Source organism: Benincasa hispida, chromosome 2 (genome assembly GCF_009727055.1).
Source record: "Benincasa hispida cultivar B227 chromosome 2, ASM972705v1, whole genome shotgun sequence".
Classification (NCBI taxonomy): Eukaryota; Viridiplantae; Streptophyta; class Magnoliopsida; order Cucurbitales; family Cucurbitaceae; genus Benincasa; species Benincasa hispida.
In genome coordinates, this window is record NC_052350.1 from 45028514 (window position 1) to 45045449 (window position 16936).

The following is a 16936-nucleotide window of genomic DNA, read 5'->3' on the forward strand; positions in this document are numbered from 1 at the left end:
TACTCTTGAAAATCTCTGTACGATCTTTCTAAATGGAATAAATGCCAGCATTTTGAGATTTGTATCTAAGTTAATTTAAGGTGAATAAACTATGTGCTCACATTTCAGTTTTCACTTTTCTTTTCGAAAGCTATAGGTTTGATATTTAACTACCATAGGTTAGTTTAATAATTAATAGTCAATTTAAGGATATGTTTGATTTAATTTTTTCAGGTTTAATTTTAAAAATAAATTATTTTTTTAAAAAAATTTAAATATTTGACAACCATTCAAAATAGATTTTGAAACAATTTTTAAGTATTTTAAATAAAAATGATTTGATAGTTTAAATAAAATTATTTTTTTCAAAAAGCATTTTCTCCGATCAATCCAAACATGCTCTAAGTCTTAAAGAGCTTAAAAGAAATGAGTGTTAAAACTTAATATCTTGAATTTTCTTTGTAACAATTTTCAATAGGGTAGGTGAGATTAGTTGAGATAAATGCAAGTAAGAAGGTAAAGATGGTTTAATCATTTATCTATGTTTAAGTTGATAAAACTCTAGAGAACAATTACATAGATGCAGTAAGACGAGAAATATCGACAAAATATGGTGGACTAAAGACCAATGAGAACTTTATTGGTTTTAGAGTGAAGATGGAGAGAATCAAACCTTCGATCTCTTGAATAATGACTTATACTTTCTCGAGCTGCTAACCACAGTTTGAAAGCATATGAAAGTCAAACACCACCAAATTCAATAGCTAACCTTGCGTTACTTCTATTTTTCTACCTTTATTAGTGACTGAAAAAAGAAACTAACAAATAACCTTAAAAAAACTGTAGTATTAGATGGGGATTGCTTGACATTCATCCCAATGAAGCAAAACCATGATTATAAACATTGCACTTTTGCTGCTCTATAACTGAAGATAAGATTTGGATCAATAAATAATATACATGTAAACCAAATACTATTCAGCATTGGACCCTTACTAATTCATAACACGTTGAGGAGTGATTCTAAGATGGTTAAAATCACTTTTGTCATTTTTAAAACCACTCAAAAATTACCTTTTATCATTCAAAATCAATTTTAATAGTATAAGAAATGCTTTGTTAAATATTAAATTAATTTTAAGTGATTAAAAGTGTGTTTCAGAGTGATTTTAAGTACGACAAAAGTGATTTTAAACATTTTAGAATTACTCCTACACATGCAGTCAAGTAACTCTGTATACCTAATGCAACATTCTCCCAACAGACCCAAACCAATACCATTTGTCCGAATGGAGTAGCTTAGAAGGCAGCTGAACTAGTTCTACGCAGCTGATACTTCGGTTCCAAGATTGGTTCGCTTTGCATCGTGTTCTCGAATTCCTACTTGGTTAGACAAAACAGGGTCAGTGGTTGGAAGAACAGAGGCATTTAGCTCATTGAGATGGAAAGAGAGAACCAGGTAGAAGGATCATTCGAAGATAAAAGAACAAAGATGAAAGATAACAGGAACAATTCAAAACTATACATGGAACAGATATTTATATATATTGGTCAAACAAAAAACAGGATCTAGTTCATCAATCAAGAAAAATTACAAATAAGAAGAAATATAATTACATTTCATCTAAGCAAACATTGGATATCATATAAGGGAACTGAGAGTTGAAACCAAACCGAGACTGAGATGAATTGAAAACTAAGAACACATCCTCTTTTTGCACATTGAATTGAATTGTAGCCCATACATCAGAATGTGAATACTGTTTTCTACAAATATGCTTTATCCACTTAGTTTCTAAATTTTAAAAAGTTTAATTATGCCTATGACTTCTATTAAGTTACTGTCATTAACAACCTTATGATTATACTAAGCTAATTAGAATAATGTTGGAAAATTTTGTATCAGGTGACAAACGAATGGCAGAAACGTGGAATACTATTTTGACAAGTCCATTATTTAATCCTCATTCAATATTCCATTGTTTCTTTTCTCTGCTTCATAAACCCTATAGGATTGCCATTACAGCAATAGTCCATAGAACTCAAGACTCTGGACAGTGTCTAACCAAAAACTTGGAACAAATACTTTTTCAGGGAAAAATACCTTTTTGGTCTCTGAGTTTTGAAGAATGAGTGCATTTAGTGCCTCGTGTTTCAAATTAGCCCTTTTGGACCTGAGTTTTCAAGAATAGGTTTAAAAGGTTCCTCCATTTTTTTTATTTTTTATTTTTATTTTATTTATTATTGTTTTTTTTTTTTAAGAAAAACCATTCAATTTAAAAAGAAAATTTGATAAATAGCTTACATGGAAAGTTGATTGGGAAAAAAATATATATTTTTAATTTTTTTTCTTTCTCTCTCCTCCCTCTCATCCTCTCTCATTCTCTTCCCACTTTGTTCTCTCTCCTTCCTCTCCACTCCGATACATATTCCAAAAATTCAAGAAAAAGAAACCTCAATCTAAAACTCCATCTAATCACCTCCCCAATCTCCTAAAAGAGATCAAAACCTTCACTTATCGAAAACCTAAATTATTTCATTCAAGAATGGCATATGGTGGTTGGGAAAATGTGAATCTGTAAGTGGGGTTTCCATAAAATGCAAGAAAAAGGAGAACTTAAATTGTAAGGGGGGGTGGGTTTCCATAATCTTAAGTGGAAGTTACAAAACTTAATTATATATAATTCCTTGTAGGTATATATTTAGTTTAACATAGCCATGGTGCATTAGGAAGATGAGGGAGATGGCACCTATGCGACTTTCTGTTGAGATTGTTTAGAAAAAAATAAATTGGAAAGATTTGGTAATGGTAATGGAGATGGAGGAAAGAGACCACTCGAATGAGAGAGAAAGACATAGGATGATGAGGGAGGAGATGGAACAAGAGAGAGGAGAGAGAAAAAAGGAAAATATTAAAAAAATATATTCTTTCCATGTCATCTTGCCATGTCAAGATCTACAACTCTTTTTAAATTAAGTTTAAAGTTTTTTCTTTTAATCCTATTCTTGAAGACTCAAGGACCAAAATAGCCAATTTGAAATATGAGGGACTAAATTCACGTATTCTTCAAAACTCAGGGATCAAAAATGTATTTTTCCCTACTTTTTAAGTCACTAAATTTTTAGTATAGTTTTCCTTTGGTTTCTAGATCTTAAATTGTGTTACCTCTAACTTTTGAGTTTGTTTCCATGTGGTCTCTAGATTTTACACTTTTACCCTTGAGTAATTGATGTTCACTTTTGTTTCTTGAGGTTAACTATCAATTAATTAATTTTAAGTAATTATGATATGAATTTTACAATTAATTTTAATAGTGATGGAAAATTAATGAAAACATATTTAATTATAATTAATTTAATTTCTTTGAATAAAATTAATAGAAAATTAATCAAAAGTGGGTATTAGTGAAACTCAAGAGTAAAGATGTAAACTTTTGATGCCTATGGACCAAATTGAAATTAAACTTAAAACTCAAGAGTAAAATTTTAAAATTTTGAAACTTATGAACCAAATGAAAATTAAACTCAAAACTTAAGGATACATGTGCAACATTTTGAAATCTAGACACCAAAAGAAAACTATACTAAAAAACTTAGGACCATAAAGATATTTCCCCCCAAAAAATTTTGTCTTCTTTGGACACTTCTGCTTTTAATCTTCGATAGATCGCCCTCTAGTGCAACTTTAGCAGCTGTGAAAATGGTGAACAGTAACTTTACCCAAAAATTCACCTTTCCCTGAACTTGTATTCTTCCTACGAATTCTCTCCACTTTAGAATCAGTTCTCAGCCTCGCCATTATATTCCAGGATTTGATATTTTGACCCTATTAATCACAGTGATAGTTCTTTGGTACTCTCCACATACAGTATTACGTGATTGCAGAATAAATTTCTTTTTCCATCCAATTCTGAAAACGGTAAATTTCTTTTTTCTCCATATATGCTGAAGTTTGATTTGTGCCCCTTTTGACTCCCAAAAATGCTTTTTCTTTTTCTTAAGAAATGAAAGAACATACACAGGTATGCTAACTATTGTTTTGTTCAACAACTCCCATGTTCCGGGGGAAATCTCCACACCGATTTCAACAAAAGTGCCTCATTTCTGTTCCTACTATCACCACTGCCTAGAGATGAAAGAAATCAATGTATTTTCAGGGGGAGCTCGTTCGTGTTTTGCAACTTTTGAATCAGCTCATTTAAAAAGTTTTCCTCTTGGTGTTCTTTTACAAAAGGATTCAAGGGGTTTTCTATTCAAGATATTAATCGTAGTTGGGAGAATTTTATTGTTTCTTCTTGTTCTTTTATTGTTTTTCTCATTTTTTCCTTATGTTTCTTCTGTTACTGTTGTTATTTGGAATTGTTCTCTTATGTTCTTTACGTGTTTTCTTTCTTAACGTTGTATCTTGGAGCATTAGTCTTTTTTCATTCTCTTTGTGAAAAGTGTGGTATCGTTACTTTTTTTTTTTTGGAGAAAAAAAAACCCTGCAGGTATTCCATGTTACCTAGGGTAAGGAAGTTGTCCCCAAAATAGCAAGAGGAAGAGATGTCCGAATTAAGGTCTTTTGGATTCTATCCAATATTTACAGACCACAAGGAGAAGAGTCCAAAGAGAATTTGCAAGGAGATGGCTTTACAAAGACCGTGCACTCTCTGGTCAAATGCTCAAGCAAAGAAGAATAGAGAGTTCCCAGGAAATCCACATTCCACGATCTGCCATCGGCCTTATCAATAAGACTATAACCATCAATCAGAGAGCTTAAAGAGCACCCTTCTTTGGATTTCTCTTTCATTTGTACTCCTCCTCAACCCAAGTTCTAACAAACATCAGTGCTATCCCAAAGATCCCCGGTTCTCTCTTTACCAAAATAGGTGGCAACTTAAATCCTTTACTAAAGTGGGACCTTGATAGCTCAAGAATTGTGAGAAGGAAAACTATTGTTATCCTCCCATTCTCAGTTCTAATTTGTAAACATAATCTACAACGGAGACCACCAATTTATAAGCTGACTCAAGGGAAGTCCTTTTTTCTTGTGGCCTACTAATAATTATATGAAACCTCCCGCTTCAAATTTGCATCTACAACTCTATGGAAGTCAATAGATTGATAAAAAATTGAGATTGAGGAATAAATGTAGGCTAAGACAATCATAGACTTATTCTCATAATGACCACTAGGTAATTATAAGAAACTTCCTGCTTCAAATTAGCTTTCACAATGGTTTCTTAACGAACTACCGTAGACATGAAATGCAATTGTTCCATTGCTCACTCACTGAAAGTCCATAGACTGAGATCATGTTAATATTGAGAATGCATATAGACAAAAACAGCACAAACTTATTCCTTAAGAAAGTGGGTTATTTCATTAATGAATGACTCTTTTGTTACCATAATATTGTCAACTGAAGAATCCAATCATAGAATTTTTATTGAAACTTAAAAAGTCATTAAATCAAGCAGGCATATGAGTGCATGATCACACAACAATTCACATGCAAAAAAATCATTCACCTTCTCTTTCTTGAGCTTTAAATTCTCCTCTTCAAGACGTGAGACCTTGTTCACCAATTCATTATGGTAGGCCTACATTTGGATCACTGGATCAGCTATCGAGATTAACAAACGAGAAACATATGAGAAATAAATAGTCCTCTAGAGGAAAAGTTTCCAAAATAATGACCTGTTTTCTGGCTCGAGAGCGAGCCGCAGACTCCCTATTCTTGATTTTTCTCTTTAGCCTCCGCTCCATAGTCTTCTCAGGTGTGTCTGAGGGATCCCTTCTCCGTTTTGGTGTCGTTGTATCTGATTGTGTGCCTAGTGAAGGGGTTGATGACAACAAGCCCATTTTCTGTGAAAAATTCCTCTCTGCCAATGCCATAGTATCAATGGCATCCAAGCCCATAATGGAACTTGGAGAAGCCTCAGCATAAATCCCTGCTTGTATCAAGAAATCCTCTAAAGTCACCTCACCAAGTATAATCTCACTATGCTCACTGTTCAAATCTTCACGATTTTTTTTCTTCTGCCCATGTTGAATCTCCCTCCACACATCATCAACAGTCTTCCCACTCAATGCTCTGGCCAGTGAGAAACTGGCCTGACGTTGGAGAGAATATACTGAAGAGGAACTCTCACTCTCCATTCCCATGGATTGGTTGGCTTCAGTTGTCCAGATGTTATGAAGAAGCTCATCAAGGTTCATGCTGCCTAATGGCTTTCCCATTTCACCTAACTGGTTTTTAACCTCTTCAAGAGTAAGACCGTACCATGAGTTTTGCCTTGTCAATGGGGCAGGTTGTAAATGAGATTGTTGGCCGTTCAATTGAGAACCCATCGTCTGAATCCCCATTCACAACGCTTTCAAAACCAACCTTGAGGTTTGATCTATCATCATGAGAATCAAATTTTTAACTCTTAGTCATATACTAATTACACCCATCACTTATCAACCAGGTTTACCTTGCAATTTTTTTTTTCTTTTTTTATAAGAAACCAACATTCATTGAGAAAGATGAGTGGATATACAAGAGCATAACAAAAACAAAAAAAAAAAAACAAAAAAAAAACAAAACAAAACAAAACAACCCTCACGCCCAATTACAAATTACAAAGAGTGGCTTCAATCCAAAAGAATCATATTAATCATATTATATATATGTGCATATATAAATATATATTTGGATAGAAATAACAACTTTCATTCAGAAAAAATGAAAGAATACAAGGGCGCATAAAAAATCAAACCCACAAAAAACCCTCTCAAAGAAACAGGTTCCAACTAACTAAAATGTTGTCTAAAGAGTAGTTACAAAAGGTCTTCGAAATTGAAGGAGACATAAAACTTCAGACCACACATCACTAGGGTCCCTCTCCAACCCTCTAAGCATTCTGTTATTTCTTTCTCCCCACAAAACCCATAACAAGGCACACACCCCAGCTTTCTAAAGAAAGGGGCCCTTCTCCTTAAAAGGCAGAAGGAGGAACTCCCCGATTGAGCCACTAACACTCCCCAACCATATTAACAATATAGTTACAGAAAAAACAGTGTTAACAAATGCCCAAAGGGATGAGTTAAACTCAATCACATCCCAAACATCCCCCCCATACGGATCAACCCCCAAAAGAACTATACTATCCCTCTCAAGCCAAATGCCCTGTAATGGAGCAAGACAACAAGACAAACAAAGAACCTCCCTTGTCACGAAAAGGAGGATTCAAGAGCACCTCCTCAAACATTGAACAGCAACCTCTACTACCAGCAGCACAAGCCCAAGGGTCCTAAAGATAAACAGCATATATTTCAGAATTCAAAGCAAAACTAATTTAAACACCCACCACCAGTCTCAAGATGTAAAAACGAAGACCCATTTTCACAACAATGAAAATAAGATTTCTATTTCCTTCAAACCGAACAGAAATTCACACAAAAAGTCCACATCAGTATAACCCCTTGAGATATAAAATGAACCAACGCTAAAAAGCAAGCCAGAGATACTCGCGATCAATATTGCTGCCTCTCGATTTCCCAATTCATCGAGAAATATCAAGGATCAATACAACCATAAACATAAAACCTCGAGTGTTTTGCAGCAGTAAAGCAGGGGAGATTCTTAGAAGAAGCCCAATAACATGAAAAAAAAAATACCCATGAAAGAAGAGGAAAAAAGAAGAAGAAATTGGAAAGAAAGCGATTAGAAGTACGGACCTGTGGCAGTGAAGACATGAATAGATCAGATCTGAGAGGACAAGTGGAAGGAAGAAGATGGGGTTGTGGAAATTGAAATGATTTTTGCTTGAAACTTTCCTGATTTGTGACACACGTATTTTCCGAATCAGGGTAGGAAAAATTAGAAGACGCACGAAAGTGAAGAGAACCCACTGATTCTTGTCGCTTTTGATCACTTTTGAAATTCTGAATTTCGATTTTCTCTTTGCTTTTTCGGGATCGATCTCCTTCGTACTGATTTCGGCTACTCCAATTTAATGGGTTTTTTTTTTTTTTTTTTTTTTTCCGCAATGCAGTATCCAGAGATAATGGGCCAAAAAAACCATTTTAAACCTTTAAAATGACAAATGATTCGGTTTTTTTAAAAATGTCAAACGTCTGTTGCTGAAGTCATGATTATATGAAGTTATGATATTGTCCTTCTTTTTTTCTTCTCCGACATGACCAACTCCAATGAACAAGTGATGAGAGAGATGAGTGGTTTTTTTAGTTAGGAAACGAAGAGAGAGCGAAAAAAGAAGAGAGAACAAGACGAGAGAGAGTGACACATAGTAATTTGTGAGAAAAAAAAGAATAGAGTGAGACGAGCGAGAGACATAGTGATTTGTGAATGAAAAAAGAAAGAGCAAGAACGAGACTGTTTTTTCGCATGCACGCGAGTATATTTCGGTAATTTCACCCGAATTTGACATCAACAAGAGGTCATTTTGACTTTTTTTTCAAAAACCGGATCATTTCCCATTTTTTACCTAATTTTTGGATCATCTATCCAATGGACTCTAATTTCTTTGCGACAGATAATTAATGGATTATGAATTTATAAGAAAAATCAAGGAACATATTGAATTTATTGTTATAGTTTTATTTATAATAATCGGTTGATTATAATGGTTTGTATTTAATCAACATAATATTTTAGTTTGAACTTCTTTATACTTTAATTTTAAGAAGAAATTTGATTATATTTATTTTTACTTCGTTTTTTATAATTATATTAAAGCTAAAAAAAGTGTTAAAGTTGATTTTTTTTTTAATAATTACACTTTTTTATTTTAATTTAATAAATGCATTTGATTACCATTCTTTTTGTTTTTTTTTTTTTTATAACTATACTAAAAAAAATCAAAGTTGAAACTTCAATTTTTAATTATAATTTTTTATACTCTAAGTTAAGAAAGAAATTGATCACATTTTTCTTATATTCATTTTTTATAACTATATTAAAGCCTTAACGTAATTTTTTTTAAAATAATGTTTTTTTAAAATATAATGACAAAAATAGGGTCGGAGGGAAACTTTTTCTAAGAATAGGTATTTGGGAAAACTATTGACAAAATTGGGGTAGTGAAATCGTGGTACACGATTGCCATGTGGCAAACTTGTGTACCCGATACACGAGTACCGTTTAATCCAATCAGTATCATGTCGGCTGACTGGTTGACCAGTCAGACGCAAACTCGTGGACCCGGTCCACTATTTGCTTTTTTTTTTTCTTTCTTTTAAAAGTGTGTTGACTATTTTTTTTTAATTGTAGATGTATAACAATATTAAAACTTTAGGAATTGGTCTACAAATTCCTTCATTATTAAACTTAATTATATATTTAATCTACAATGAAAACATCTTACACTCATATTAAAAAAAATGTCATGATATTAAAGAATATTTACAATTAATTCTTTAATTTACATTTTGAAAATGAAATTTACATGAAAGATAAAAACGACCCCCTGACCCTTACCCCATGGGGTTCATTGAATCGTCTTGTTTGTTGAATAATACCTCCTACGTTGACCAATGTTTGCTGACACATTGAACCCAATTTTGGTAAGTTGTTCTGCACTGAATATTATTGAACATCGCCGATAAAATTATTCTGTACAATAAAAAAATAAATATTAAACAATATTCATATCATATATATGAAAAATGTCTGATTTTAAATCTCTTACCATGCAGTAATAGTAAGCGCTGTCAGGTGTGATAACTTGTACCAGGTAGTTGTCTAATACAGCTGGCCCATTTGTTAATTCTCCCTGTATACAACGATTCCATGCCAGTAGGATAAATATTCCGCATGGATTCGACGCTAGTCTTGGTCATACTTACCTCTCAAATCGATCTGGTGTAGTGCTGGGAGTGTAACTATATGGAAGCATATAAGATAGCTAACGGTCAACCAGATGTCTTCACCATCACGACAATAATGAGGTAAGGATGACCAAATCTGTTGTGTGTATGGCGTCCAAATAATCTGACAACAAAAAAAAGTATACTTATAAAATGTTTTAAATATTCATATATATATATATATATGCTACCTGATTGTGCATCAACATGTCGAATATTTTTCTGTACACGAGCAACATATTTGCTGACTGTTCAGAGGCAGCTAATACACCACTCCATCTAAAATTATAAAAAATACAATTAATTTATATTCTTACATGGTAACGAATAAATATATAAATGAAATTATACCTGGCATTAAGTGGACGATGATCTGGGGCTTGTAGCTGGACTTGTGGTGCTATAATTGAAAATCGATCATAACCATACTTTAGTAGTATCAGTGGCCCCGCTATTTCTAACGCTTGTGCATGGAAGCCGACATGCACTACCCCACGAGTACGACCAGCGTGTTCGAAAATCAAATTAATGTGGGAGGAACATAAGATGTATAGAGTATTTGACTTGTCCAGCAAACAAAAATCCTCCAATAAGTTGTTAGGATGTATGCTCGTGCATACTTACGTACGCTGATGTTGTCGGCATCGGGAGGTAATTCTAGAAACTGGGACGCCAAACAGGGATACTCAATCTTGATCCCTTCAGATCCTTGGTAGAACGCCTAAGAGCTCTTCACAAACGTTCTTCCAGTCATACTTTAGTGAACCTGTCAATGGTTGCCCGTTCACTCGTAACCTAAATGTATGGCAACATCCTGCAACGTAATCATACATTCTCCACAAGGCAGGTAAAATGTGTGGGTTTTTGATCTCACACGCTCAACTAGAGCATCAATAAGCTGGATAAAACCAATGTGTGCAACCCAAAGAAACCTACCTGCTGAACATAGGGAATAATGCAGTGATCAAATGGATAGTATGGTGGCAGTCGCCTCCTTCTCCGACAACTCAACACTATAGTGGAAATCTTTGTGAACAATGCACATTTTGTTGGTATAATTGTACAGGATTAGAAGGACCAGATTTCATTACCTAAGAAGTTTCAAAATTACATATATATAATAAAATCCATGACAATAAGATACATAAAAAGTACATAAAGATACAATTATATAAAATAAATTCATTACATAAATTTATTATAAGTACATAAAGAATACAAGTATATAAAATATACAATTACACGAAAAATATAAGTATATAAAGAATACAAGTACACAATATACAAATTACATGAAAAATATAATACATAAAGAATACATAAAATATACAATTACATGAAAAATATAATACATAAAGAATACATAAAATATACAATTACATGAAAAGTATAAGTACATAAAGAATACAAGTACATAAAACATACAAGTAAAAAAAAAAAATACACCTAATGACCCGAAGACGAAGCACCCAGTGTACGTTGTAGACAAGTGCGTCTATTATGTCCTTCTCTCTTGCAAATTGTACATCGCACTGAATCATATATTTAATTCAACCCAAATGCAAACAAAGTAATATATCATGAATCATACATTTAATTCAGCCCAAATGCAAACAAAATAATATATATGTATGAACCAATCTTCATTTTTATAAACATATACATATATTTCTACATTCAACCCAACAAATACATAATCATCCAATGAATTAATCATAACAAAAAATTAGCCAAACAAATAAACAAGCATAATCATCTAGAAAAATAGCCCAACAAAATCTAATTTCTAAGCTCATAAACCATATTAGACAAAAATAGCCCAACAAATAAACAAATATATACGTATATTTCTTGATTCAACCCAACAAATAAATCATTGATCCATAAACTATACATTAAGTTCAGCCCAAATGCAAACAAAATGATATATATAGGAAAATTATATATTGAAAAACAACTAGAGAAAGAATTTTACCACAGAAGCGTTCGGACGATTTTGAACCGACGAACAAATGGAGGACGATTTCAAACAATTTTGGATGGACGAGCAAATGGAGGCATTTGGATTCACAAGATAGAAGCAAAATGAGGAAGATTTCGAAATTTTGGATGGAGAAACGCAACAAAAGAAGGCAAGGTAGAAAGCTCAAGTGGGACGAAAAAGGCAGAAGGTCGGATGAAGAAGAAGAAGGGGTGCGACGGATTTAATGGAGAGGAAGTCGTGTACCGAGTGACTTAAGGTAATCGTGTTGGGTACACGATTACCTCAGTCAACCCTGCATGACTGCCACGACAGACTGTGCGTGCCAGATGAACAGGAACTCGTGTACCCGGTACACGATTTAGAGCTAATTGTGTACCCAGTACACGATTTAAAAACCCATTTTTGGGATTACTTTCCCTTCAACCCTATTTTTGTCATTATATATTAAAAAAACATTATTTTTTTTTAAAAATTCCCTTAAAGTCAAAGTTGATTTTTTTAATTACATTTTTTATACTTCAATTTAATAAAGAAATTTGATTATAATTTTTTATGTTTCATTCTTTATAACTATACTAAAAACTAAAAAATTTCAACGTTGAAATTTTTTCAATTTTTTATAGCTCAATTTTAAAAAGTAACTTGATTACATTTTTTAGTACTATACTAAAACTAGAAAAAATGTCAACGTTTTTTTTTTTGTATTTATATTTTTATACTTAAGTTTAAAAAAGAATTTGATTATATTTTTTATGTTTCATTTTCTATAACTATATTAAAACTAAAAAAAAAAAGTCAAAGTTTTTTTTTTAAAACAATTTTTTTTTGTTATTACAAATTTTGTAGTTTAATTTAAGAAAGAAAATTTCTAAAACTAAAAAACAAAGAAAAAAAGACAAAGAAAAAGAGCCAGAATTGATTTTTTTTTTAAAATTACATTTTGTATACTTTAATTTAAGAAAACATTATTCTGGCAATTCGTTCTAAATTATTATATCTTTAAGTGAAAAATAGAAATCATCAAAATTATGTGAACATTCTTTCTATATAAGTATAGAAACCAAATAAAGACTATAGAAGTGTCTATGAGGGGAAAAACTAATTATAGATTTATCGTAACCAAAAGGGTTTCTAAATAGTCTTTATTATATCAACTTGCGAATTAAAATAATTGTAATCTTTAACTATAATAATAGGGATCTCAACATTAGGTGACCTATAATAACCTACTCCACTCAACTCAATTTGGAGTTCCACATAGAGATGTCCGTTTACCACATGGGGTCGGGATGCCCTCAGACCTGTCGCCCGATCGAAAAAATTATATACATAAATATTATTTTCTTATAATGAAATATACAAATATGTATGTGTGTGTATACATACATACATACATATGTATTGTATGTATGTAAACTCACCTTCTATGAATTTATTTTTAGTTTATTTTAATTAGTTTTAATTGGTTCATTTTAAAATGTTTCTAACAATTAGTTTTTTCTAATTTTCATCTCAATAAATACATCAATATGTATATATTTTAATATTTAAGACTTTATTACTTTTAAGATCATAAATATGGTAATATCTAAGTTGAAGAGTTAAACTTGTAATATTTAAATTTTAATTTTAGAAATTATGGGATTAAATATTTTAATTATATATTTGAATATAAAATATTATTGTTTTATTAGAAAATTTTTAATATTGTTTTTAATTAAGAAATGTATTGAAAATGACTTGTTTAATATATAAATTTTTATCAAGATTGAGAATAAAATTATAAGTTTAAAAAATGAATAATTTTAAAACTACAAATAGGGAATTTTTTGCATGCAAGTAATCCGATCCTCGTGAATTCTCTGCAAGAAAATCTATAAAACTGCAAGAAGAACTACAACAAACATACCAAATATTTAAATTTAATATTTAAATTCCTTTAAAAACAATTTTTCTTCATGTTATTAAAAATGGATAATAAAGGAGAAGGCAAAGAAGAATACAAGAAGCAGTGATTGATTGCGTGCTATAGGGATAACCGGAAGAAAGCCTAAAAAAATTGAATCAGTGCACACTTTAAGTACTGACGACGAGGTACATTCTTCCTTTTCGAGAATAACGTTGTTTCTCTATATTATATGCGATTGAATACAAAGAGCTAGATATGATTGATACTAATAACAAGGCAACACAAATCATCCTCTGACATGTAAACCTTTATAATTATAACTTTATAATTATAGTGTAATTATTGTGTCGATGCCAATTGATAAGCAAATAAGTGGCAATCATAAGGAACTGGCCAAGTAAGAACTATTGAGGTTCTACAAGATGAAAGTGAAGCTCAATAATCTCAAACCAGCTCAATTGAAGCTTGTGGTGAAAATCATTGTAAGAACTTTCCAAGTCAATCCAATCATGAGGCAATCATTATGCCTCAAAGACCAATGACAAGAGATAGAGCTAAAAGACTTGAAGAGGGATTAAATGCTTGCTTCCAATCTAAATTTCCTGCCCATCATGAAGAGTTACAACCCTTCAAGCTTCAAGAGTCACTTGAGCACCTAAAAGTCCTAATGAATCTGGAAATTCATATTCATCCCCATGTTTAATGTTTGATGTATTAATTTATTTCAATGTATTTACATTTATTAAGGTTCATGTATTTAGTTGATAGATGAAAGGTTGCATCATTTCATAGTGTCTTTTCATTTAGTATATATAGTGTTGTATTTTTTTACATTTGGAAGATAGATATAGAAGAAGATTTCGAAATGTAGAATCTTAGGTTTTAAAACCTTGAAAGCCTTTAAGCTTTGTTTCTTGTGTGTTCTTGTGATAGAATGCATGAATATTTGGAGCATTCAAGTGAGAGTTGATCTGTCTTGCTTGTGAAGTGCTTTGAATATCAAGGGTTGATGGGAGTTTCTAACTATGTCTGATCCTTGGCTCCTTAGATCATCTAAGTAATTTGTTATTTAGCCTATCTTAGGGGTTGAGATCAAATTGGTTATGGGGTCTGTTGGGATTGAGTTCTTTGGGTCTTGTTTTTCAACATGGTTTATAAATCCGACGTTCAAGGAGTTCTTTAACATTTTGGTATCAGAGCTTGGGCTCTAGATCAGATATATGTTTCCTTTGTTACTATGTCAATTTGTTTTTTTTTCTTATTCATCTTGTCAGCTTTTGAAAAAAAAAAGTGTCAATTTTGTTGTTTGTTTGGTGTTATTTTCTTTTGTCCTTTCATATGTCGTGTCCTGATCTACAACTTCTCATTATATAGGAACTTTGAATTTGGCTTAATTTGGTGTCAAGTATTTTCGTCACATTTTGTCCATTTTATAAAAACCAAAAAAAAAAAAAAAAAAAGGTTTCAGCTCTTGTTTTCATTTTACATTTTTTTTGTCTTCTTCAATGTTCTAGATTTAAGTTTCATCTACGAGTTTTCTTGCTTCAAGGTCTTCCAATTCAATTTCCTTCAGTGTCAAATATTTTTGTTTTGAAAATCTGTTAAAAAAATAAAAAGTGATGTAATCGGAGAGATTTCCTGTTGAATTTATTCAAGTACAAGAAGATGCATCATAAAGATATCCTTAAGATTCGAGGACGAATCTTCTCGAAGAAAGGGAGAATGATAAGCAAATAAGTGGCAATCATAAGAAGCTGGCCAAGTAAGAAATATTGAGGTTCTACAAGATGAAAGTGAAGCTCAACAATCTCAAACCAACCCAATTGAAGCTCGTGGTGAAAATTATTGTAAGAACTTTCCAAGTCAATCCAATCATGAGGCAACCATTATGCATCAAGGACCAATGATAAGAGCTAGAGCTAAAAGACTTGAGGAGGGATTAAATGCTTGCTTCCAAGCTAAATTTCTAGCCCATCATGAAGAGTTGCAACCCTTCAAGCTCCAAGAGTCACTTTGGCACCCAAAAGTCCTAATGAATCTGGAAATTCATATTCATCCCCATGTTTAATGCTTGATGTGTTAATTTATTTCAATATATTTACATTTATTAAGATTCATGTATTTAGTTGATAGATGAAAAGTTGCATCCTTTCATAGTGTCTTTTCATTTAGTATATATAGTGCTGTATTTTTTTACATTTGGAAGATAGATATAGAAGAAATTTTGAAATGTAGAATCTTAGGTATTAAAATCTTGAAAGCTTTTAAGCTTTGTTTCTTGTGTGTTCTTGTAATAGAATGCATGAATATTTGGAGCATTCAAGTGAGAGTTGATCTGTCTTGCTTGTGGAGTGCTTTGAAGATCAAGGGTTGATGGGAGTTTCTAACTTTGTCCGATCCTTGGTTCCTTAGATCATCTAAGTAATCTGCCATTTAGCCTATCTTAGGGGTTGAGATCAAATTGGTTATGGGGTTTGTTGGGATTGAGTTCTTTAGGTCTTGTTTTTCAACATGGTTCATAGATCCGACGTTCAAGGAATTCCTTAACATTTTGTATCAGAGCCCCAACAGACCCATTGAACGTTAACAAGACCCAAAGAGTTCCAGAATCGGATCTAAGAACCATATTGAAAAACAAGACCCAAAGAACTCAACCCCAACAGACCCTATAACCAATTTGATCTCAACCCCTAAAATAGGTTAGATGACAGATTACTTAGGTGATCTAAAAAATCAAGGATCGGACAAAGCTTCAACTCCCATCAACCCTTGATCTTCAAAGCACTCCACAAGTAAGATAGATCAATCCTCACTTGAATGTTCCAAATATTCATGCATTCTATCTTAAGAACACACAAGAAACAAAGCTTAAAAGCTTTCAAGATTTTAAAACCTAAGAATCTACATTTCGAAATCTTCTTCTATATCTATCTTCCAAATGTAAAAAAATACAACACTATATATACTAAATGAAAAGACACTATGAAAGGATGCAACCTTTCATCTATCAACTAAATACATGAACCTTAATAAATGTAAATACATTGAAATAAATTAATACATCAAGCATTAAACATGGGGATGAATCTGAATTTCCAAATTCATTAGGACTTTTGGGTGCCCAGGTGACTCTTGGAACTTGAAGGGTTGCAACTCTTCATGATGGGCTGAAAATTTAGCTTGGAAGCAAGCATTTAATCCCTCTT

General features: G+C 32.2%; 1 protein-coding gene across 2 annotated transcripts; it reads right to left on the reverse strand.

Annotated features, from left to right (window-relative positions):
- Positions 1–805: 805 nt before the first annotated feature.
- LOC120071145 (ABSCISIC ACID-INSENSITIVE 5-like protein 2) lies at positions 806–7964 on the reverse strand. 2 transcript variants are annotated; one of them, XM_039023233.1, is made up of 4 exons: positions 7687–7964; positions 5662–7259; positions 5493–5564; positions 806–1359 (listed from the first exon to the last, which is right to left on the reverse strand). In XM_039023233.1, the coding sequence occupies exons 2-4, from the start codon at positions 6328–6330 to the stop codon at positions 1279–1281; spliced, it is 822 nt and encodes a 273-aa protein (XP_038879161.1). In that variant the 5' UTR covers positions 6331–7259; positions 7687–7964; the 3' UTR covers positions 806–1278. The 2 variants fall into 2 exon arrangements, with proteins under 2 accessions (XP_038879161.1, XP_038879160.1); XM_039023232.1 differs by having other exon boundaries at positions 5662–6365; positions 7687–7963.
- Between the last annotated feature and the right edge of the window lie 8972 nt (positions 7965–16936).

What these genes read in the sequence shown, in the direction of transcription:
- LOC120071145 (XM_039023233.1), bottom strand. Translation starts at nt 6,330, where the DNA reads ATGGGGATTCAGACGATGGGTTCTCAATTGAACGGCCAACAATCTCAT. An exon ending in GCTCTCGAGCCAGAAAACAG is followed by an intron (nt 5,565 to 5,661) that starts GTCATTATTTTG and finishes ATCCAAATGTAG; the next exon opens with GCCTACCATAATGAATTGGT. An exon ending in TAAAGCTCAAGAAAGAGAAG is followed by an intron (nt 1,360 to 5,492) that starts GTGAATGATTTT and finishes CTAACCAAGTAG; the next exon opens with GAATTCGAGAACACGATGCA.